This window comes from Orcinus orca, chromosome 8, assembly GCF_937001465.1.
Source record: "Orcinus orca chromosome 8, mOrcOrc1.1, whole genome shotgun sequence".
In the NCBI taxonomy this organism is placed as follows: domain Eukaryota; kingdom Metazoa; phylum Chordata; class Mammalia; order Artiodactyla; family Delphinidae; genus Orcinus; species Orcinus orca.
In genome coordinates, this window is record NC_064566.1 from 87,558,674 (window position 1) to 87,584,206 (window position 25,533).

At 36.2% G+C, this 25,533-nt stretch overlaps 1 protein-coding gene across 2 annotated transcripts in view; it reads right to left on the bottom strand.

Moving 5' to 3' along the window:
* ARHGAP20 (Rho GTPase activating protein 20) overlaps positions 1-25,533 on the bottom strand; it is a 154,556-nt gene that overhangs the window by 27,122 nt on the left and 101,901 nt on the right. For both annotated transcript variants that reach the window (XM_049714073.1, XM_004282256.4), the window contains exons 4-9: positions 25,077-25,226; positions 12,267-12,308; positions 11,280-11,364; positions 8,151-8,228; positions 3,383-3,449; positions 842-1,030 (exon numbers count right to left, since the gene is read on the bottom strand). In XM_049714073.1, the coding sequence (XP_049570030.1) occupies positions 842-1,030; positions 3,383-3,449; positions 8,151-8,228; positions 11,280-11,364; positions 12,267-12,308; positions 25,077-25,226 (611 nt within the window). The remainder of the gene's footprint in view (positions 1-841; positions 1,031-3,382; positions 3,450-8,150; positions 8,229-11,279; positions 11,365-12,266; positions 12,309-25,076; positions 25,227-25,533) is intronic.

Sequence of the window (25,533 nt, forward strand, 5' to 3'; positions counted from 1 at the left end):
AGGTCATCAACAGAAAGTGACAGGGTTGGACATGCATGTGTGGGGCGATGAGTATAAAACAATGGCCACTGTTCAGTGGGTCCCCCAGTTTGTTCAAATTGACATAAGCAGCTACAAAAATTCAGCATCAATTTTCTACTACCCCACTCACACTTTTTGGTGTGATATATTTTCTTCTATTTTCTACACAATCTATTCTCAGACTGAGGGCATAAAGCTCAAACGGGTTAGGGTAATTAATGATGGTCCTCCTATGCTGAATATCACTTTTATCATTCTGGAGTCTTTATTATGGTGTGGGTAAGGGATGGTTACATTCACAGGGATCAGAATAGATTAGTAGACAAAGGAGAGATTTCTGTGGAAATCGTCTTAATCTTAACATACTTACCAGTACCAGGATCCAGGTAGGGCATCAGTCTCCTGACACCCATCACTGACAGCCTCCTTTTTACAATGTGACCATTTAGGGGGAACACACAATGCAATGTATTACAGTACAAAGAAATCATTGAAGCACCTGCAGCACTGCCTGGTGCCTTTGACTCTGCAGTGGGCATAGGTTAAAGGGGAAAGAATAGTGAAGAAAGAAGGAACAGACTCTACTGCAGTCAGTAACTGCTGATTATAAGTCAGTCACTCCTACTGCTGATTTATAAAACCATCTTCTAAAACTCCATCTTTCCTTTCAAAACACTTAGCAAATTCAAAAGAAAAAATACTTCATCTGGCTGGAAGTTTGGGTCTTTGTCTGTACAAAGGCAAAGAACTTTGAAAACTTTGCTTTCAGGAATGAAAAGTTTTGCTAAAAAAAGGCTCTATGAGAGAGGAGAAAACTCACCACTCAGCTGCTGGGCCACAGCCAGGCGGCTGCGCTTCAGGATGAACTGGCATTGCATCTCTCGGGGCAGCTGTTCCATGAGGAAGGGCTCTTGGAAGTTGGAAGGTGTGGGGGAATCCTTTGATCCCTGCGTCAGGAGTGTAGTGTCTCGAAGATGGCTCATTTTAATTCCATAGGGATATTCATGCCCTACACAGAGAAAAAATCTAAACATAGACTTTAGGCTGACTGACACCAAGAGCGTGTGTGCTACATACTGGAATGTAATGCAATTTGCTCCTGGGACTTTTGGTATAAAGAATCCTTTTTTTGACTTAATGATCACCATGCACACTCTTACAGTTGGAGACCAGTGCATAATGCAGCAGCCCAACCAGAGTAGTCTCTTTTTTTTTTTTGGAGAGGGGAGAAAAAAAAATCAAAGAGGAAAAAAAATCTTTAAAGAATATCTTGTTTGGGAATGCAGATTGTCTTTAAGTTGCATAATGTTGACTTTTCCTATGTTCACATCTGAGAGTATTTAAAGGTATTCTAGTTTCTCCTTTGACACTAACTATATCTGCAAATCTTCAGCCAATCCTTGACCTCTGATTTAAAATATTTACCCTACCTATCACACAGCATTATAAGGCTCAAATAAGTAAACATTAGTAGTTAATATTATTTAAATAATAAGGGCAGAAAACTACATATTTCAAGCATCACTATTATTACTATTATTCAACACAAGATATCTTTCTGAAAAAGACATTTTATACTGTTTACTAGTTATATAATTAGAGTTACTCAAGACTCATTAGGACTGGTTTGTTTGATTTACGCTTCCCTCCCACTACTGTCCTCTGAGGTTGTTATTCATAAGCAATAATTAGAAGGAAGACTGCAGGGTACCAGAAAAAGAGACAAGATTCAAAAAGGAATTTTCAAACTAGAAAAACTAAACCCTGGACATCTGACTGCAACATGATGTTTTGCTCTTTAGTACTCTTAAGTAATTCTATTTTTTAAATTAATCCTCACGTACCATTATGCCATAGACTTAGTTTACATTGTAAAGAGGGTAAATTCTCTTCTATTCCTGATTTATCACTGAATGTAATTCAGTGAACTCTTCCATTTCCTTTCCATCTGGCATAGGCATACAATGTCAATGTTCTATTAACATCAAGTACTACAGCAACTTTCAGGGATTAAGGCAAAAAAAGGACTTCTACGACAGCAATAAAGCAAAATCAATTTATCAAAATAGCCAATAGCTAATCTACAACTGAAGTTTACAAGGCATGTTAAAATATGCAATGGAGAATTGTTGCTAAGTAACAATCATGTCCCGTGTCCCATGTATTTTTTTAGTGAGAGTTAGAAAAGAGCTTGAAGCTGTTTAAGTCTGAGAGTTACCATCTATATAGTTTTAATTAAATTAATATATTTTATTAAAACAATTATTTTATGTACTCATTCGGTTTTTAAACACAGCTTTAATTGTTGCTCATTGACTTTTACAAAAATGACAACATTAAGAAACTGGAAATGCAGTGAATTTTGTCCCCAGCCATGTGCACAATGACTTGCTTTACTTTCAGTCTGAGAATATACATTTCATAGAACAGTTTGGTTTTAGATTATTCAGATTATTTGAAACCTGAATTACACAGTAGTGATCTCACAGGTAAATGAAAGGATTCCATGAGATAACTCATATGATATGCTTTGCCCAATTCTGGCAGGATAGTAAGCATTTAAAAATTATTAACAGAAATCATCATCATCACCATCAATCATCAATGTCATCATCTCAAGATCTCCTACAGATACTGTCCCTTATTGTAATTGGCTTATTTCTGTTAACCACACTGAAGGGCCTCACTGATCAAGAATATTTTTTAGCTAAATGATTTAAATAAGGTGAAGATGTAACCTATTTACCAATAATTCTTCAAAACAAATGCTGGAAAATTTGGCTACAGAAGTAGCAAAGTAGTTAGTAAAGTAGTAGTTATTGCTAAGTTAGTCAGTGATGACTAAGAATCTAAATGGTTTAATTTCATTGTCTTTATGATGGCTAGGAAAGTGCTGGGCACAGGGCAGGTGTTAAATACTCACTGATATTGATAGATTGAGGCATGATTGGATTATAGATAGTCTTCCATAGAGACAAGTAGTAGGTAGGAAAGGGAACAGGGAATTCAAAAACTAAATATGAAAAATAAATATATAGGGAAAAAGGAATACCAATACATATTGCTTTATTTTGGAAAAAAAATTAAAAAGGTTGACAAGATAGTGCTTCTGTAAAGTGAAAAAAAAAGAAGAAAATTTACATTTCTCTTCCCAACTATACCATTAGCTTCTTGAATGAAGAGATATTATTTGTCTGGCACACAGGAAATATTTGATATTTATTAAATTAATATATGAATATTACAGAAGATTAATATTTAATAGTATTGAAATTTAGGACCATATGACCAATTCTCTGAGACATTTAGAATTATAATTAAAACACAATCAATCCTATCTTATATTTTCATAGAAACTTACCAATAAGTGGGTATGGTGCCTCTTCTTTGCCAGAATTGACCCATAACTGGTACTCTCTCTCAGAGCCCTTGGAGATAAAAGAATTAACAATAATTCTTTCACATTTGGTAAATGAATGAGGATACTTATTTTTTTGGCAATTTTATGTTTTGCAAAAAAGAAAGAACAGAGACAATATAAATGCTTTTCAGGTTCATGGGGGTGGATATGGCCTTTGAAGATGGCAGTGCTGATTCCTACAAACCATCTCTCCCTCTCTAATCCCCAACAGAGGACTAAGGAACCCTGCCCTTTTTCCCTAGGGATGACTAGGGATCCATGAACTGCAATAGAATCAGGCCCTCACTATTATGGGTAGCCCACAGAATATGAAATCATATATATGCCTTTTTACAAGTAAGCAGAAACTTCCTGGTTTTCTAAAAGGTAAATCTATCTTCTTCAGAGTCCTGCCTTCTGCTATCTCTAAACTTCTCAGAGAATATTGGACTTAATCTCCAACATGTCCCTGCGAAGACAACCTTGTTATCCAGAAAGCCACTACACTGCTGTGTCTGTGATGAAAAAGTAAAGTCTCAAAGGCTGATTATTAGCTTAGCTGCTTCTGAGCGGAAGAAGAATGACCAACGGGCTTTGAGGAGAGGAGACAGGTAGCTGGCACAATCCACACTGGCTTTATTTTGGGCAAGTCCAGGCCTAGGGACAGAAAGGACAAGAATTCTGTCTAGAGAATAGGCCCAGTTATGGGGAACAATGAAACTGTTCACTAGCAGAACTACAACCCAGCAATACTGAAACTCCCACTTGAAAGAAATAATACTAAATTATACAGACTTTGCTGTATCCTCTAGAAGATAAAGCAAAAATGTTTTAAATGAAATTAAAACAGACTGATAATATTTAATATTCTTGCCTTTATCTTCTGATTAAAAATCAGGACCCTGACCTTATAATGGAGGGTCCTGGCTAGGAGATTACCCCTCCCAATACCCTCCCCTACTCTGTCACTTCCTTCACTATCCCCTAGTCAGAAAATTTGTATTGCAAACAGGAAGAGCAATCTAACAATGATCATTTTTTTTTTTTGGTAGTGTCTGAAAACACCTTAATAATCCCTTAGAACAGTACAACCAAACAGCCTCAATTCCTAACTATATTGAACAGAAATATTTGTGGTATGATGAGATTGATCACTTTATCCAAAAGGAAAGCATAAATAAGAAAATGAGTCATGTCATTAATTAATCTCTCTTCCTTCCCTTAAACTACTCATTCTCTTCCAATGTATAATTATATAAGCTCAGAAATCAATGCAGAGGTGCCTGCTTTATTCAGTGCATATATATTTATTTACATCTTAAATATATTATTAAATTTCACTAAAATAAATCAGATCTATTATTCTAAATTGTGGTTGCCCTGAGTTCTTAGGGCTTATAATAGCAATGTGTAAAAGCAATCTGAAATACAGTTAAGACTACGGCATATCTTACATATATGTTATGTCACATCTTAGTAACACCATGTTTTCATACTTAAAGAGAATTTCACTCAAGAAATGGTGTTGTTCAAGTTCTTCCTTTAGTTCCATCCTTCTGAAAGTCATTCCCTTTAATACAAGTACCTACTGTGTGGTTTTTATATACTGGTAGGGAGGACATGAGAACTTTCTGATCCTTTTTCCCTACCTCATCCTCAAACATTCCAATCTTCCCTATTAATAAAATTTCGAAAACTCATCATTGCCCCATGAAACAGAAAGAAGCAGAAGCTAAAAGCAAAACTGGGGAAAATGAGGTGTCCATACTAAAAATCTTTAAATCCATGATCTAATTCAAAGCTTACTTTTAAATTTACAGATTCAATAGGAAGTACCATCTACCTTATCCTCTGGACCTGCAGCTAGTGAATATGGTTATTAGCTATATGTTCTTTATGTAAAAATTCTACTGTAGAGCAGATCCTTCAGAATTCATCATCCTAAGACTGATTGACTCTTGGGATAAGTGAATAATTAGGTAAGGAGGAAGAACCAGGAGAGGAGATAGGGAAAGAATAGTCATATAGTGACAAGTGAGAAGGGGGGAAGGAGGTTGAAAGAAGAATTTTATGCCAAAAAACTCCCTAACTGTATATGCATAGCATATAAAATTAAAATGCATATTATTATCTCTCTAAAATTATAGTCTAATCTTATTATGCTTTTCAGTTCACACAGGTTATAAAATGGGAGTGGAAGAAGAGCACTCAATATTAAGGTAATATTAAGACTTTACTGTCCTAGGCAAAAGACCTGTACTCTGAAAATTATAAAACATTAATAAAAGAAACCAAACATAAGGCAAATAAATGGAAAGATAACTCATGTTCACTGATTGGAAGGATTAATATTGTTAAAATGTCCATACTACCTAAAGCAACTGACATTTAATACAATCCCTATCAAAATACCCATGACATTTTTCACAGAACTAGAACAAATTATCCTAAAATTTGTATGGAACCATGAAAGACCCCAAATAGCCAAAGCATTCTTGAGAAAAAAGAACAAAGCTGGAGGTATCATGCTCCCTAGCTTCAAATGATACTACAAAGCTACAGTAATCAAAACAGTATGATACTGGCACAAAAACAGACACAATGTAACAGAATAGAGAACCCAGAAGTAAACCCACATGAATATGGTCAATTAATCTACAACAAAGTAGGAAAAAATATACAATGGAGAAAATAAAGTCTCTTCAATAGTGGTATTGGGAAAACCAGACAGCTGCACATAAAAACTGAAATTAGAATATTTCCCCTACCATGTACAAAAATAAAGTCAAAATGGATTAAAGGCCTAAATGTTAAGACTGGAAACCATAAAACTCCTAGAAGAGAACACAGGCAGAACACTTTTTTTTTTATTTAACATCTTTATAGAACACTTTTTGACATAAACAGTAACAATATTTTTTTTGCATCTATCTTCCAAGGCAAATCAAATAAAAGCAAAAATAAATGAGACCTAATTAAAGTAAAAGATTTTACATAGCAAAGGAGACCACTGACAAAACAAGAAGACAACCTACAGAATGGGAGAAGATATTTGCAAATGATATGACCGACAAGGGGTTAATATTCAAAATGTTTAAACAGCTCATACAACTCAATATCAAAAAAACAAACAATCCAATCCCAAAATGGCAGAAGACATGGATAGATATTTTTCCAAAGATGACTTATAGATGGCTAGCTAATAGGCACATGAAAAGGTGCTCAACATCGCTAATTATCAGAGAAATGCAAATCAAAACAATGAGATATTACCTCACACCTTTAAGAATGGCTATCATCAAAACTACCACAAGTAACAAATATTTTCAAGAATGTAGATAAAAGGGAACCTTTGTACACTGTTGGTGAGAATGTAAATTGGTACAGCCCCTGTGGAAAATAGTATGGAGGTTCCTCAAAAAACTAAAAATAGAATTACCATAAGATCCAGCCATTCCACTCCTGGGAATATATCCAAAGAAAACAAAAACACTAATTTGAAAAGACACACACACCCCAATGTTCACAGTGGCATTATTTATAATATCCAAGATATTGAAGCAACCCAAGTGTCGGTCAACAGATAAATGGATGAAGAATATGTGGTGTGTGTGTGTATTTGTGTGTGTGTGTGTGTGTGTGTGTGTGTGTGTATAGTGGAATACTACTCAGCCATAAATAAGAATGAAAATTCTGTCATTTGCAACAACATGGATAGATTAGAGAAAGACAAATACTGTATATATTCATTTATATGTAGATTCTAAAAAATAAAACAAACAAACAGATATAACAAAACAGAAACAGACATACAGAGAACTAGTGTTACCAATGAGTTGTAGGGTAGGAGGAAGGGCAAGATAGGTGAAGGGGATTATGAGGTATAAACTACTAGGTATAAAATAAATAAGATACATGGATGTAATGTACAGCACAGGGAATATAGCCAATATATATATATATTTTTTGGCGGTACGCGGGCCTCTCACTGTTGTGGCTTCTCCCGTTGCGGAGTACGGGCTCCGGCCATGCAAGCCCAGCGGCCATGGCTCACAGGCCCAGCCGCTCCGCGGCATGTGGGATCTTCCCGGACCGGGGCACGAACCCGTGTCCCCTGCATCGGCAGGCGGACCCTCAACCACTGCGTCACCAGGGAAGCCCCGTAGCCAATATTTTATAGTAACTTTATATGCAGTATAATCTATAAAAACATCAAATCACTATGTTGTACACCTGAAACTATTAGGTTGGCCAAAAAGTTAGTTTGGGTTTTACCATACGATGTTACTTAAAAAAACCAAACACACTTTTTGGCCAACCCAACAATGTTGTAATTCAACTACACTTCAATTAAAAACAAAACAAAACAGGGCTTCCCTGGTAGCGCAGTGGTTGAGAGTCCGCCTGCCGATGCAGGGGACACGGATTCGTGCCCCGGTCCGGGAAGATCCCACATGCCGTGGAGCGGCTACGCCCGTGAGCCATGGCCGCTGAGCCTGCGCGTCCAGAGCCTGTGCTCCGCAACGCGAGAGGCCAACAAACAAACAAACAAAACAAAACAAAACCCTCAAAAAGAATAAAAAACTACTGTCCTTATTTTCTACATTTCTGGGGACAAAATATGACTGGTATCTCTAATAATCAGCTGTCTTATGATGGAAGGGATAATATTTATAAGAATCAAAGTATCAAAGTTTGTTTTTAATTAATATCTAGCAGAGTAACTTACAGTTATCCCTAGCATTGGCAGTGACATGTTGATAACTTCATTTGCTGTATCTGAATTCGTTACTGTTATAGTTTTAGACTGTGGAAAAAAAAGAAATAAGAAATATAGCTATAAATAAAGAATTTTAAAACAGGTGAACAAATAATTATTGTCAAGTGATTATCCACAGGCAAATCCTGATTTCAAGTGTTGACAGAGTAAAGCACAACTTAAGTAGAACACAAACCCTTGATAATTTACTTTCATTCCATATTATGCCTTTTAATAAAACATCTCTTCCTCTTAAAATAAAGAATATATGACTCAAAAATATAAGAACTTAAGCCAGAAATAAAAAGAACAAATATGTTTCAGAGAGACAGGACCACCCTCCCAATCAAACAAACAAAAATAATCAGTGAGGTTGGTCCTCTGCATCATGTCCATGACTATTTCCATTAAGCATTGTGCAGTAAAAAAGGGAGAGCATTAGATTACTTTCTATTTCTTTCTGAGTACTGTTTTCACAGTGTGGGTTTTCATTTCTTTGTATGGTAAAGTCAGTTCAGGTAAAATCAGAGTAAGAAATGGTTACAAAAGACATCTTTAAAAAAACCCCACTATTTATTGAGCACTTTCTGTACATCAGGCACTGTGGCTGCTGAGATTTTCGTTGTTGAAATCTTTAGAGGCCTTAAAACCAATGGGCCTAGCAAACAAATTGAAAATTTTAGAAAGCTCAATTCTGTTACCAACTCTGCCACTGAATAGGGTATCTATAATAGCCCTATGCTAAATGCTAAACCACATTGAGAAATTACTATCTAAAAATAAAGAGTTCACAAGAAAGAGAAATGGAATTAACGAGATTCCGAGATATCTATAGAGTTCACTGAACTCTAAATAGACATTATTTAAATATAAGACAATGCTATGCTATCAAAAAAGAAATATTAGGAGTTTAGGATTGACATGTACACACTGCTCTATTTAAAAGAGATAACCAACAAGGACCTACTGTATAGCACAAGGAACTCTGTTCAATACTCTGTAATAACCTGAACGAGAAAAGAATTTGAAAAAGTATAGATACATGTATATGTACTGTGTAACTGAATCACTTTGCTGTACATCTGAAACTAACACAACATTGTTAATCAACTATACTCCAATATAAAATAAAAATTAAAAAAAGAAATATTTACTATGCACATAGGGTAGATTTTACATAGTATAATTATTGGATAAATAAGCAATTAGTGCTGTGTCCCTGATAAGGCTTAAATGGCACAAATAAGTAACATAAACGGAAACAAAATGATCTAAAAATAAAGCTAAGTGAAATCTACTGATAACGCATCACTTATCTCTCCATTACAGTATTTATTCTCTGTAAGCCTACTACTTAACATGACAAATTGCCTCAAGTTTGTTAACTGATTTCAAATGGTGTTCCTTATAGCTCCAAGGATTAAGCAAAAGTATCTCAGAAATGAACAGGGAAGGCTCAGTGTTTGTCTTCTACCAGAATGGCAGAGATGTTTTACATACTGGGCTTTAAGTTGAGATAGAATACAATGAAAGGCTTCTGCTTTTTTCTTTTGAGTCTGAAAACCCTTTCATTTAATTTAAAGACACACTCTATAAAGTCTTTTGTAAAGTGAAGGATCTATCCTGTGATACTAATAATCACTCCCAATGTACCTGGTTTCTAAGATAATGATTTTTCTTAATATTAGGTATATATGTTCAAAATAATAATAATAGGATGTGTTTTTTTTTTCCTGCATGTCTCTCGGGTAGACAAAACAAATGAATTTTAGCAGATAAGTGTTCTTTGCCTAGTAAACAAATAAAATAAAGAGACAAAACTGAGAATGTGGCTATTTGTTTTCCCATATTAGCAGAATTCACTAACAGGTTGTGCATAATCAGAGGCCAAGGATAAAGAATGCTCTCATACATGCACTGCTATTTGGGGGGAATCACTCTGCAAGCAGGGCTCCCTGAAAGGAGACTCTTGCCACAAAACAACTTCAGAGAGCAAAGGACAGTGTGTCATATCATCATGGACTTTAACCAGGGTACTAGTGATAAAACAGAGCACCCAATTCAACCAAATCTCATCTTCTTTTCCAAAACCAGTCCTTTCTCAAGCACACACTTCCCATACACTGAAAGTGTTGGAAAAAATTCAAGGGTTTTTCCATGAAAATCCTGAATGTAACCAACTGCCATAACAACTGAATCAAAGCTGGCAGAAAAACAGTGGTGCTTTTTTCCTCTTTACTTTGCTACAGAAGATGTCTGTAGTCTCATAGCATACACATTTGAGCATTTCCCTCAGGCAATGACATCTAGCACTCATGTCAGAACATTTGTATGACTTTTGCCCAAAACATAACTGTTTTGTACTACATATTTTTCCACACACAAAACTATCCTGTGTGATCTAGGGCTGCTATGAAGTGTGGCAAACCACAGCATCATAAAAATATTCATTTCCATTTTGTGTATCATTAATAACATCTTGGCATGATATTTCAGCCATAAAATTCCGCACAATAACTAGTGCTAAACAAACTTAATTTTTATTGACCAAAATGATAAAAACCATGAGGTAGAATATGCTGATCCATTAAAAATGTTATCTTTCCCAGCTCATCCATTTATTAACCTGAGGAATTCAATACTTAAAAACTCAAAGAATGAAGAACTTTCCAAAACCCACTCTCTACTTAAGAAGTGACAAGTTGGAAAAACTTGCTTAATACTAATAGGAAATATCTCCTTGTGGAAATGTCTTTACTACAAGCCTCTGCAGCTGCTACTGAAAGGATCCAGAGAAACATTAATGCCAGAGGGAGGAAAGAGACATCTGACAGGCAATATTCTTTCCAAGTGTAAATGTTAAATACTGTAATTAATATGAATTTCTCTTGCTTCATTTTCTCTAGGGTTACTTTTCATATGAACAAAGATACACAGATACCCCAGGAAATGCACTTTCTCATAATGGTGTTTCTAAATGCCTACCTTCCACAGCACATACACAGACTGTCTGTCTGCCTGCCTGTCTCTCTTTTTATCCACGGTGTTCTGCCTTATGCAGGGACTTGGAATTTAATTTTCTGGCTTAGAAACACTTACATAGGCACAATTCCCAATGTCCTTGGCGAAGATTTTGAGGGGAATGCTCTTCGGGTAGTCCTTCTCTTTCTCTAGATTGATGTATCTAATCAAATGCAACAACAACCCAAAACAACACTGAGTCAGATGGATTTTGCCAATGGCTTATTTTTAAATCAATCTATTTTGCTAATATTTTCAATATACTTATATGCTATTTTTAAAAAGACAGATGGAGAGACTCAGCAAAGTCAGATTACATTATGGGTTGGAAGAGAATTTTAAAAGCTTCTCAGGACATTAGGCATGGGCACAAAAAAGAAGAGGAGATCCATTTCAACTGAGGCTTGAGAAGTACAGTCAGGTTAAGGCACCTCTGGATGGTGTTTTATCCTCAAAGCTTCCCTACCTTCTCTGGACAGTCCCAGAAACTTAGTGATAAGTACAGGAGCATACATAATACTTTACTAGACCAAACCAAAACAATGGCCTTTTATTTCTCATTGAGCTCTCCAGTGCAGTATATATCTTGGTCGTCTCCATGCTTGGGAAGGGAGAGCAGGGAAGGACTATGGGAATAAGAGATGAATCTCAATTGACCATTTTAGTCTTAATGCTCAAAGGTAGGGAAAATAATTGAATTTTGAGGTCCTCAGCAGAAAACCTCCATGTATGGAAACTTAATACATGCTTTGAGGAAACTGTTAGCTCCACATGGTAGGTTGGAGACACCGAAAGAGATGGGAGAGATTACTGACTAATTTCTGTCTAGAATGATCTAACCAGACCTCAGTGTTCTCCTTCCTAGTAAGAAAGAAATACACGTAATAACAGAACATTATTTACAGTAAGTAGTTGCTAGTGTACAGTCTAAACAGTTTATTTTGAGGCAAATGAACAATTTCTACTAAGGCAAAGGGGGATAGTTTGGGGCACATCCCTGCAGAGAAAAATTTAATTCATTCAGCTACAACTTAAAGATTTATATATATATACTGGAAAAAATACCTCTGAAGGAGAGAGAGCCATCTGTCCTTCTGTTCTGGAGAACTACAATCAAAGAAAATGGGAGACAAAATTAAACCACATAAAATACTTATTTCTAACAAATTAAGATTGTCAGTCCAAACGAAATATCAACAACCTGTTGTTATTGATGTGGGTGCACACAACTGCAACCCTGGCATGACTGTGTTCTGAAGAACCCTGAAGTGAAAATGCCCATTAGGCAGAACCACACAGTTAAGCATAGTTTTATTAAAACCTCTTGGACAGATCCAAGACAGACCCACTTTCTTACTTTATGGCTCTTTTACAAGTGGTATCCTGATAGTGGAAAGAGTACTTGATTTGGAATCCAAACACCTTGTTTCAAAAATATATGCAAGATATATCATCATGGGCAAATCACTTAACATCGCTAAGCTTTGATTTCCACATCTGTAAAACTGGGCTAATTATCTCAGAGTGTTTTTGTAGTTTTAAGTGCCACGCAAATAGAAAATATGCTTCATCTGAGATTAAAGAGGTTAAGGAGAAATCTGGCACATCGATGGAAATATCTTGGCCCAGAAACCAGTTGGTTGTCAGGAAAAGAAACACTTATTTCTCTATACATATGGCAGAACTATAATTTAGCCAATGAGTTCATAGAACTTATTCTTAATTACTATAATCCTCTAATTAAGATCAATTCATTAACAACTAAATAACTATTAATTATTAATTTTACTGCTGAAGTCACTGCTGCATTTAATTCTTAAAGTTAAAAATAAAGTTTATTTCTATATGGCCTTATTGCTCATTAGCTTTTAAAATCATGTTTCTAATCTTCTCAAAGAAGTTGGAAACCCTAGTTATTTTCTTGTTCCAGAAAAATATACTTAACAAATATCTGTAATTTGTTTCTTTGTAGCCTAGCAATTTTCTCCATAAGCAATTTCCCAGAATTGGTAATCAGAAAGTGCATTATATCTCTTCTGCCACTGACAAATTTTCATCTTTCACAACTCCTTACAATCTTTGATGTCTTCTCCTTTCATAAACAGAAGATTTTTTAGGTTCATTTATGTCAAATATTACACTTATTTAGCAAAAATCTGTGTTGAAAAATAGATGAGTTTTCTTTAGACCTTAAAACATTTTTCAAAGCAACTAAAGAAAATTACCCCTTTAAACACTTAGTATTTTTTGAACTTTTAATTGACTTGTAAGACACAAACTGTACAATGCTTAAATGTACTGTTTGAACAATTTTCACAAATTGAACACACCCATGTGACTAGCACACAGATTATGAAACAGAAAACCACCATGGAAGGTCTCCCTGTGTTCCTTTTCAGGCACTAGTTCCCACTATACTGACTTCTAACAAAATAGAATAGTTTTGTTTGTTTGGATACTTTATATAAATGTAACCATATAGTATGTACTATTTTGTATCTGGCTTCTTTCATTCAACATTATATTTGTGAGACATCCATATTACTGCATGTGGTTTTAGCTTGTTCATTCTCATTGCTGTATAGTGTTCCATTGTTTGAATATGTAGCATACAATTACTTTAAAATAAGCAAATTATGAAGTGCATCAGGTTAATTCATTGACATTGATTTGGTAATCTTCTTGTATTTTCCCTATCTCCTGCTCTATGCAAGAATCCAGGACTTCTCTTTCCTTGGTAATTATTCATCTCAGGCATTTTTACAGAAGTAAAAATGGAAGTACTCCAAAATCAAGGTTAGCTCTGAGTTTAATAAACACCTATGATAAGAGCCAGGAGAGAAGAAAGCCACATATCTTAGAGAAAGAAAAAGGGTAAGACAGATTGGAAAGATTCCCTCTAACTTGGGAGGAGATAGGGTCTGTTACCCCTAAGAGTTAGCTGGGAACCATATGTCATTCAGTTGAGGTGCCTAAAGAAACAGAAAGTCCCCAGAGGAAATGGTTATAAGGAGCAAGTGGGGAGGCTTGTTCCTAGGTACCAAGGTTTTTACATCAGCTAAGATACCTGCAGCCCACAAGTGGCAAGGAATCAGAGTATCTCGGATGTCAAAGAACAACTCTGAGCATAGCAGAGATAATGTCAGCAGTGGCCACAAAGAGACTGAAGGTCAGACTTTTCATCTGTTTTGAAGATATCACAGAAGTCTCCCATATCCTGGTTCTACCCTAAGAAAAAAGGGCTCCAGTAAAGAAGAAAATTTAATTTCCTAAAAGCCTGGCAAAATGGGGGCTCAAGATAGGTTTTTTTTTTTTTTTTTTTTTTTCGGTATGTGGGCCTCTCACTGCTGTGGCCTCTCCCACTGCAGAGCACAGGCTCCGGACGTGCAGGCCCAAGGGCCATGGCTCACGGGCCCAGCCGCTCCACGGCACATGGGATCTTCCCGGACCGGGGCACGAACCTGTGTCCCCTACATCGGCAGGCAGACTCTCAACCACTGTGCCACCAGGGAAGCCCTAGATTTTCTTAATATTTCCTGATATATAAATGATTTCTGATATTATTTACTCCTTGGTAAAGATATGAGCCACTCTCATATCATTTCACTTCAGGCTGAAAAATTTCTGTCAGCATTTACTTTTTTGTACAGTTCTGCTGGTGATAAATTCTTAGAGTTTAAAACATTTTTTGAAGGATATTTTTGCTAGATATAGTATTCTAGGTTGAAAGCTTTTTCTTTAAATATTTAATTTTTAAACTGAAGTATAGTTGAATTACAGTATTATATTTGAGGTATACAGTATAGTGATTCAGTATTTTTATAATTATATTACATTGAGTTATTATAAAATAATAATTATAATTCCCTGTGCTGTTCAATGTATCCTTGTTGCTTATTTATTTTATACAGGGTAGTTTGTATCTCTTAATCCCATGCCCCTAACGTGCCCCTCCCCCTTCCTTCTCCCCACTGGTAACCACTACTTTGTTTTCTGTATCTTTGAGTCTGTTACTGTTTTTCTATATCCATTCATTTGATTTACTTTCTAGATTCCACATATAAGTGATATTATACAGTATTTGTCTTTTGTTGACATACATCACTAAGCATAATATTCTCAAGGTCCATTCACATTGCTGCAGATGGCAGAATTTCATCCTTTTTTATGTCTGAGTAATACTCCATTGTGTGTGTGTGTGTGTGTGTGTGTGTGTGTGTGTATGTAAATATACACCACATCTTTATCCATTCATCTGTTGATGGACACAGGTTGCTTCCATATCTTGGCTATTGTAAATAATGCCATTATGAACATTGGGTACACGTATCTTTTTGAATTAGTGTTTTCGGTTTTTTTCTGTATATACATCCAGGAGTGAAACTGCTGGATCCTGTGGTAGTTTTTAGTTTTTTTTGAAGACCCTCCATACTGTTTTCCACAGTGGCTGCACCAATTTACATTCTCACCAACAGTGTACAAGGGTTCCCTTTTATCCACATCCTCGAAAACATTTGCTATTTGTGTTCTTGTTGATGACAACCATTCTGAAAGGTGTGAGGTGATATCTCATTATTGTTTTGATTTGCATTTCTCAAACAATTAGCAATGTTGAGCATCTTTTCATGTGCCTGCTGTAAATCATCTTTGGAAAAATGTCTATTCAGGTCTTCTGCCTATTTTGGGATTGGGTGTTTGCTTTCTTTTGATAGTGGGTTGCACGAGCTGTTTAAATACTTTAGATATTATCCCCTTGTTGATCATATTTTCAAATATCTTCTCTCATTCTGTAGGTTGTCTTTTTGTTTTGTCAGTGGTCTCCTTTGCTATGCAAAAGCTCTTTGTTTAATTAGAGCTCATTTCTTTATTTTTGCTTTTATTTATTTTACCATAGGAAATAGATTAAAAAAATATTGTCACTGTTTATGTCAGAGTGTTCTGCCTATGTTTTCTTCTATGAGTTTTATGGTTTCTGGTCTTACACTTAGGCCTTTAATCCATTTTGACTTTATTTTTGTATACAGTATGAGGGGATGTTCTGATCTCATTGTTTTACATGTAGATGTCCAGTTTTCCTAGTACCACTTATTGAAGAGACTTTATTTTCTCCATTGTATACTCTTGCCTACTTTGTTGTAGATTAACTGACTGTAGGTGTGTGAGTTTATTTCTGGGCTCTCTATTCTATTCCATTGATCTATGTATCTGTTTTCGTGCCAGTATCATGCTGTTTTGATTATTGTAGCTTTGTAGTACAGTTTGAAGTCTGTGAGGGTGATACCTCCAGCTTTGTCCTTTTTTGCTTCAGCAAAAAGGTTCCTTCAGCAATTCAGGGTCTTTTGTATTTCCATATGAATATTAGGATTATTTGTTCAGTTCTGTGAAAAATGTCACGGGTATTTTCATACAGATTGCAATACACCTGTAGATTGTTTTGGGTAGTATGGTCACTTTAACAATATTAATTCTTCAAATCTAAGAGCATGGGATATCTTTCCATTTCTCTGTATCATCTTCAATTTCCTTCACTGTTTCATAGTTTTCAGTGTATATGTCTTTCACCTCCCTGGTTAAGTTTATTCCTAGGCATTTTATTCTTTTTGATGTGATTTTAAACGGGATTGTTTTCTTGCTTTCTCTTTCTGATAGTTCAGTATTAGTGTATAGAAAAGCAACAGATTTATGTATATTAAGCTCATATCTTGCAACTTTGCTGAATTCATTTATTAGTTCTAATAGTTTTGGGTGGAGACTTTAGGGTTTTCTATCCATAGTACCAGGCCATCAGCATAGTGACAGTTTTACTTCTTCTCTTCCACTTTGGATGTCTTTCATATCTTTTTCTTGTCTGACTGCTGTGGCACAGACTTCCAATACTATGTTAAATAAAAGTGGTGAGAGTGAGCACCCTTGTCTTGTTCCTGAATTTAGAGGAACAACAGTTTTTCACCATTGGATATGATGTTAACTCTGGGTTTATCATAGTGCTCTTTATTATGTTGAGATATGTTCCTCTAATCCAACTTTGATGAGGGTTTTTATCATGAATGGATGTTGAATTTTTTCAAATGCTTTTTCTGCATCTATTGAGATGATGATGTGATTTTTATCCTTCCATCTGTTAATGTGGTATATCATACTGATTGATTTGCAAATGCTGAAGCATCCTTGTGTCCCTGGAATAAATCCCACTTCATCATGGTGTATGATTCTATATACTGTTGGATTCCATTTGCTAATATTTTGTTACGGATTTTTGCATGTATATTCATCAAAAATATTGGCCTGTAATTTTCTTTTTTTGTAGTGTCTTTGCCTGGTTTTGGTATCAGGGTAATGGTGGCCTCATAGAATGAGTCTGGGAGTGCCCCCTCCTCTTCAATTTTTTGGGATAGTTTGAGAAGGATAGGAATTAGCTCTTCTTTATATATTTGGTAGAATTTTCCTGTGAAGCCATCTGGTCCTGGACTTTTGTTTGCTAGTAGGTTTTTTTTAAATTACAAATTCAATTTCAGTACTAGTGATCAGTCTGTTCAAATTGTCTGTTTCCTCTTGATACACTGTTAGCAGGTTGTATATTTTTAGACATCTGTCTATTTCTTCTAGGCTGCCAATTTGTTGGACAACTGTTCACAGAGTTCTTTTATGATTTTTGTATCTCTGTAGTATTAGTTGTTATTTCTTCTCTTTCATTTCTTATTTTGTTTCTTTGGGTCCTCTCCCTTTTCTTGGTGAGCCTAACTAAAGGTTTATCGATTTTGTTTATCTTTTCAAAAAACCAGCTCTTGGTTTCGTTGGTGTTTTCTATTTTTTTTTTTTTTTGGTCTCTATTTTATTTGTTTCCTTTCTGTTCCTTACTATTTCCTTCCTTCTGCTGACTTTTAGCTTTCTTTGTTCTTTTCTTTCTCTTCCTTTAAATGGTAGGTTAGGTTTTTGAGATTTTTCTTGTTACTTGAGAAAGGCCTGTATTGCTATAAGCTTCCCTCTTAGAACTGCTTTTGCTGCATCCTATAGATTTTGGAGTGTTGTGTTTCCATTTTCATTTTTCTCAAGGTATTTTCTTATTTCTTCTTTGATTTTAGCATTGTCCCATTGGCTCTTCAGTAGCATGTTGTTTAGTCTCCAAGTATTTCTGTTTTTCACATTTTTCTTTTTGTAATTGTTTTCTAGTTGTTATTGGAAAAGATGCTTGATATAATTTCTATCCTGTTAAATTTGCTGACACATGTTTTCTGGCCTCGTATGTGATCTATCCTGGAGAATGTTCCATGTACACTTGAAAAGAATGTGTATTCTGCTCGTTTTGGTTGGAGTGTGCTGTAGCTATCTATTAAGTCCATCTGGTATATTATGCCATTTAAGACCACTGTTGCCTTAATTATTTTCTATCTGGATGATCTGTCCATTGATGTAAGTGTGGTGTTGACATCCCCTACTATTATTGTATTACTGTCAGTTTCTCCCTTTATGTCTTTTAATATTTGCTTTACATGTTTAGGTGCTCCTGTATTGGATGCATATATGTTAATGAGTATATATCCTCTTCTTTTATTGATCCCTTTATCATAAAATAATGCCCTTTTTTGTCTATTGTTATACACTTTTAAAAAATCTATTTTGTCTGCTATGAGTATTGAGATTCCAGCTTTCTTGTCTTTTCCACCTGTATGAAATATATTTTCCCATGCCTTCACTTTCAGTCTGTGTGTGTCTTTAGTTGAGAAGTGAGTCTCTTGTAGGCAGCATATAGGTGGGTCTTGCTTTTTTTTTTTTAAATCCAATCAGCCAGATATGTCTATTGATTGGAGCATTTAGTCCATTGACATTTAAGGTAATTATTAATAGGTATGTACTTTTTGCCATTTTATTACTTGTTTTCTGGTTGTTTTTTGTAGTTTTTGTAGTTCTTCTCTTGTCGTTTCTTCTCTTTCTGTTTCTTCCCTTGTGGTTTTATGATTTTCTTTAGTAGTATGCTTGTGTTCCTTTTAGTTTTTGAGTATCTATGGTAGGTTTTTGATTTGTGGTGACCATTGGGTTCATATATGTTGACCTACAACTACATCTACTTATTTTAAATTGTAGTCATTTAAGTTCAAATACAACCTAAAAGATCTATATTTTTTACTCCCCCTCCTACATTTTGTGTTTTTGATGTCATATTTTACATTTTCATGTTTATCCCTTAACTGTTTATTGTGGTTATAGCTACTTTTACAAGTTTTTCTTTTTATTTTCATACTAGCTTACTTAAGCGGTTGATCCTCAGTTCTTAGTATTATTTGCCTTTCCTAGTGGAATTTTCCCTTTCCTATAGATTCTTACTTATTTTCCACTTAGAGAAAACCCTTTAACATTTATTTTAGGGTAGGTTTAGTACTGATGAATTCTTTCAGTTTTTGCCTTCTGTGAAGTCCTTTATCGCTCCTAAGACTCCAGATGATAATCTTGCTGGGTAGAGTATCATAGGTTGAAAGATTTTCCCTTTCAGCGCTTTGAATACATCACGTCACTCCTTCCTGTCCTGTTTGGGATCCTCTGTGCTTCCTGTACCTGGGTATCTGTTGCTCTCTTCAGGTTTGGGAAGTTTTCAGCCATAATTTCATGAAATATATTTTCAATCCCTTTCTTCCTCTCTTTTCCTTCTGGGACTCCTATAATGTGAATGTTGGTAAGCTTAATGTTATCCCAGAGATCTTTTAAACTTTTCTCATTAAAATTTTTTTCTGTTCTTATCTGGTAATTTTTATTATTCTATCTTCCAGGTCACATAGTCTGCTATTCCTTTTAGTGTGTTTTTTATTTTGGTTATTGAATTCTTCATTTCTAACTGGGTCTTTTCATATTTTGTAGATTCTTGTTAAAATTTTTCAGTGTTCATTTATTTTTCCCTAATCCAGCTAATACTTTTATTATAAACGTTTTGAATTCTTTGTCTGATACATTGTTTGCTTCATTATTTATTTCTCTCAGGGGTTTTCTCTTATTTCAGTTGAAACCAGTTCCTCTGCCTTTTCATTTTGCTTAACATTCTCTGCCTCTATGAATTTTGGTGAAACACTTACGTATGATATTCTTGAACTGGTGTACTTATGTGCGAGCATCTCTATACAGACTGTGTGTGCCCGGTGCCTTTGGTGGGAGAGCTGGATTTGATGTGGATACAAGTTACATTTTTCCTCAGTGTGTGTTGGCAGCTATAGCCTTGGTAGTGGGTGTGGCTGGAGATGGATAGGCTAGAGCTGAAGCTACATGTGAGGCAGGACTTCCTCTCTGCTCAGTGGGTCTCAAGTTGCTGCAGCAGAAGCCCTGAGATTCAGTCCTGAGCTGGCTCTGTTCCCGTTAAGTGTGTGCTTTCAATTCTTCAAGCACTGCAACCCTTGCTCCAGAGGTGGCAGTGCTGATGCAAGGGGGTCCTGTGTTGGCTCTTGGCTAATGTTGGCCTCAGACAGATATCTGAGCTGTCTCTAATCTGCTGCCTGTGCAGGAATCTGCAATTGTTTTCCTTAATCTGCTCATAGGCAGCCTTGGGTCCAAGTTCCCTTTGTCCTTCTCCCTCCTCTCCACCTCACCGGGGAGCTGTACTGCAGGGCAAGTGGGGTCCATGTGAACTCTCTCCATATATTGAGGCATGAGCAGTGGTAGACTGGCTGTTATATAGAGTTCTGGGCTGCTTCTGATGCACTACTTAAGTAAGTACCAACAATAGACACTGCCACCCCACCCAGATGCCACCCCAGGACCAAGTTGCCTTTGGTGGTCCAAGCTCTGTCTTTAGTCATAGCAGCCCTCGCTCCAGTGGGGAGTTGCAACATGGAGTAAGCGGGGCTTGAGCATTCACTCTGCCAGAGCCGAGGAGCACACTGAGATGGTCACAGGAAACTGGCAGGCACTAGAGTGATCCTTTATCGGCCCTCTCCAACCTGCCTCAGGGGCAAGCCAGCTTGTGTGTTTGTGTATGTGTGTGTGTGTGTTTCTGGGTATGGGTGTGCAAGCAGAGTCTAAGTTTTCCACAGCCCTCCTGTTAATTCCAGCAGTCCTCCAACCAGCCAAGGGGGTTGGTCTCCCCTGTGTAGGACGCCAGGAGTGGAATGCCCAATCTGTGGCTTGAACTGCTCACTCCCCAGGGCAGGTCTCTGCCTGTGTAATCTCCCTTTTCCACTGAGTCCCCTCCCAGTGGCAAGGTCCCAGCCTGATCACTTTTCTTCCCTTCCTATCTGATTACGTGTGGATCTTTCTTACAGCCTTGGTTGTACAGAAGTCTTTCTGCCAGTTTCCAGTTAGTTTTCAGTGAGAATTATTCCACACACAGATGTATTTTTGATGTGTTCGTGGGGAGAGGTAAGTTCCACATCCTCCTACTCTGCCATCTTGATCAATCTAATGAGTCTTCTTTAAACACTTTAAAGATGTCATTTCACTGACCTCTGAAACAGCCATAATTTCTGATGAAAAAAACCACAGTGAGGCAAATTGTTGTTCCACTATATGTAATGTGTTGTTTTTTTCTGGCTGCTTTCATGATTTTCTCTTATCTTTGGTTTATAGCAGTTTGTCTATAACATGAATAGGTGAAGTTTTCTTCGCATTACTCCTATTTAGGGTTCACAGAGCTTACATTTATGTCTTTCACCAAATCTGGGAGGTTTTCAAACCATTATTTATTCTGCCACATTCCCAGTCTCTCCTCTTTCTGGAATTCCCGTTACATGTATGTTATACATTGTGGTTTTCCTACAAGTCTGTGATGTATTTTTCATTAAAAAAATCTTTTTTTTCCTCTCTTCCTCAGAGTGGACAATTTCTGTTGATATACCTTCAATTTCACTGACCCATTTCTCTTTCATTTCCATTTTGCAACTAAAGCCACAGAGGGAATTTTTAAAAGTTTAAGATACAATTTTTAGTCCTAGAATTTTCATTTGGCTTTTAAAAAATATTTTCTATTTCTCTGCTGAGATTTCCTATCTTTTCATTCATTTCAATTGGCTTTTCCTTTTACCTACTGAGCATAGTTATAAGAGCTGCTTTAAAGTTCTTTTACAGTAATTCCAACAAATAGATCCTCATAGGATTGGCTTCTATTTGTTATCTTTTTCCTTTTCAGGTTCTTCATATGTTAAAAAATTTTAGATTACATTCTACACATTATAAATGTTGTGTTTTAGAGACTCTGAGTTTTGTTATATTTGCAAAATAATGATGTTTTTGTTTTAACAGACAATTAACTTTATTAGATTCAAGCTGCAAACTCTATTTCACCTGTGTTGAGCAGCACCTCAGTTCAATTCTTTTAGCCTTAGCTTCAAGCTCCTTTAAAGTCTGTTCCATGCATGTGTGGTTCAGCATTCAGCCAGAGACTTAGGCAAAGTCTAAACAAAAAATCTGGAGCTTCCTTTCTCTGATACTCTTCTTTTTGAGATTTCCTCCCTCACGTTCCTGTGGCTGTGGCTGACCCAGACTCTGTACTTTGGTGTTTCAGCCCAGAAAGACTGGGTTTTCGTCAGTTTAGTTGCTCTGCACCATGATTTGACTGCAGCCTTTCCTCAGGCTAATAATGCCTTAAAAACAGAAAACTTGCTCAGTGCTGGTGCTTCCCTGATGGCACAGTGGTTAAGAATCCACCCCCCCAATGCAAGGGACACGGGTTCGAGCCCTGGTCCAGGAAGATCTTACTTGCCATGGAGCAACTAAGCTCGTGTGCCACAACTACTGAGCCTGTGCTCTAGAGCCCGTGAGCCACAATTACTGGGCAAGCCCATGAGCCTAGAGCCTGCGCTCTGCAACAAGAGCAGTCCCCACTTGCTGCAACTAGAGAAAGTCCATGTGCAGCAATGAAGACCCAACACAGCCAAAAATAAATAAATAATAAAATTTTAAAAAGTTTCAATTCTTCTCCAAAATCTGCCAACTTTTGTTCACTTTCCAGAACCTTCAGGGAGTTGTTGTTTGTGTTTTGTTCAGAGTTTACAGTTGTTATCTATAGAGTGGTCAGTCTGTTAATACGTCACTCTGCCATACCAGAGTCCGAACTCTTCAACACTACTTTTTTTTAAGAGTAATATTTAATTTTGAAATAATTTTAGATTTTCAGAAAAGTTACAAAGATTGAGTACAGAGAATCCCTGTATACCTCACACCCAGTTTTAGTTTCCTCTAATGTTATCCTCTTACATTATTATGGCACATTTGTCAAACTAAGAAACCAATATTGGTGCATTACCATTAACTGAACTATTGATTATTCAGATTTCACCAGTTTTTCCATTAATGTCCTTTTTCTATTCTAGGATGCATTCGAGGATTCCACATAGCATTTAGTTATTATGTCTCCTTAGTGACCTTTTTTGTGTCTTTTCCTGGTTGTTGTTTTTTTTTCTGACCTTGACAATTTTGAGGCTTACTGGTCAGGTAACCCCACGGAACATCCCTCAATTTGGGCTTGTCTGATATTTTTCTCAGGATTAGACTGGGGTTATGGGTTTGGGGGAGAAATACCACAGAAGTGAATTGTTCCTCATTACATTCTATCAAAGCATAGATGATATTCACACAACATCACTAGTGATGTTAATCATTCAGTTAAAGTACTATACTTTCTGAGGAATTACAGTGTATGCAAAACTTGTTTCTACATTTTCCCTTCTTCTTAAAAAAGTTTTATGGAAACTCCTTGATTAAAGACATCATGTAGTCCCACCCCTCACTTGAAATCGCTTCCTTTCAGCTGTAAACTCTAAGATTAAATAATAGGAATTGATAATATCTAGAAAAGTCTGTCATGGAAAAGAAGATATGCAGAGAATGATACAAATACATGTTTCTTCCAAATAAGTTCTTAATATCTTGTGGTAGGCCAATAGTGCATAATAGAATTTAATGGCATGCCTTTCCTTTATTAGAAGATTAACAGCTTAAAACATTTAGTTATCTGGCTTTAGGATGGTGCCTGAGGAGTTTGATGGTAGTGAGAAGAGAAGTAGAAAGAAAAATGTGTGCATGAAATAAAGACCAGCTATTTTAAGTGTAAAACAAATATTGGACTTGAGGACACAATCGTTCAAAATCATAAGTTTGAGTTTTGGTATGCTCACTCTGAACTAAAAAGTACCAATCAGCATGTTCAGATAAGAGCACAAAGATTCTCTATTTGTACATTCTCCAACTCCATCCCAGCCAAGGAGTGAGTCTTAGGATTCTGACTTTCACTCCTTGAGTCATAAATTTGCTTTTGATTGTCACATCTCTATAGAAAGCAATTTAGGAAACACATTATTTCATGACATTAAATTTATTTCTATAATTAAAAACTAGTTTTTAAGAAATTTGGGAGTGTAAACCAGTTATTCGAGCTTAATTGGGGTATTTTATAAAATTGTTTTCAGTAAAAGGTCTGTTTCAGTGGTTTAAAAAGCCAACTTGAAAGCTCAATATACAAAGAAAATACCTAAACATGAGGGAAGGGGATGTTGGAGAGGGGGGCTCCTAGAGCTCTGACCACTCTATTCCTCTTCTATGGTCTCTGAGGTGTTTCAGTAGCCCCTTTAAAAATCACAGCTCAAACCAAGGTAAATGATTCCAAGAGTTCTCAATATTTACCATTACATTTCACATATTTTAATAAAAAACTCTTTGGGAGAAACAAGGCATACAGGTGTCTTTATTCGGGGTGTGCCAAAAGATGAGTTATTGGCTTCAGAATACAAATGAACTTATTGACAAAATAGAACAGATCAATCAGAATAAAATATTTTTCTTTAAAAAATTAGGGGAACAAAACTGCATTAACCTTTTTTCTCTCCATCCTAGAAATTACATAGCTGACTGTATTTCACAGTAGCTAACCCATGTGAATACAGGACAAGCTATGGTTCTCACCTGAAAGTGGCCACGAAGTTCACTGTGGGCCAGCCTAAGACAAAGGATTTCAGGGCATTGGTGTTGCCTTCTCCCACTTCATCCACACAGCTTGCTGTCCACATGTCACTTAATTTTATTTTATTTTTTATCTTAAAGTTGTTGTTATATCTAGAAAGATAAGAACCAGACAGGATTTTTTGTTATTCTGTTTCTTAAATTTTATGAGAACTTCTATACTTGTGATAAGAGGACAGTTTCCACTAATCATGGGCAAAGAATGTCTTATTCATTTTTCTTACCTTCAGTGCCTACCACAGTAAATTGTAACATTTGGCTACCTTAGCCCAAAAAGGCCGTTGAAACATTTGGTGTATTGGTCCTCATGCCTGCATTTATGGCAGCAAATAGCCATAAACTGGCAGCTTTATTTTTCTATACGTTGAGCATTGCATTTGGATCAAAAACCTAATTTTAA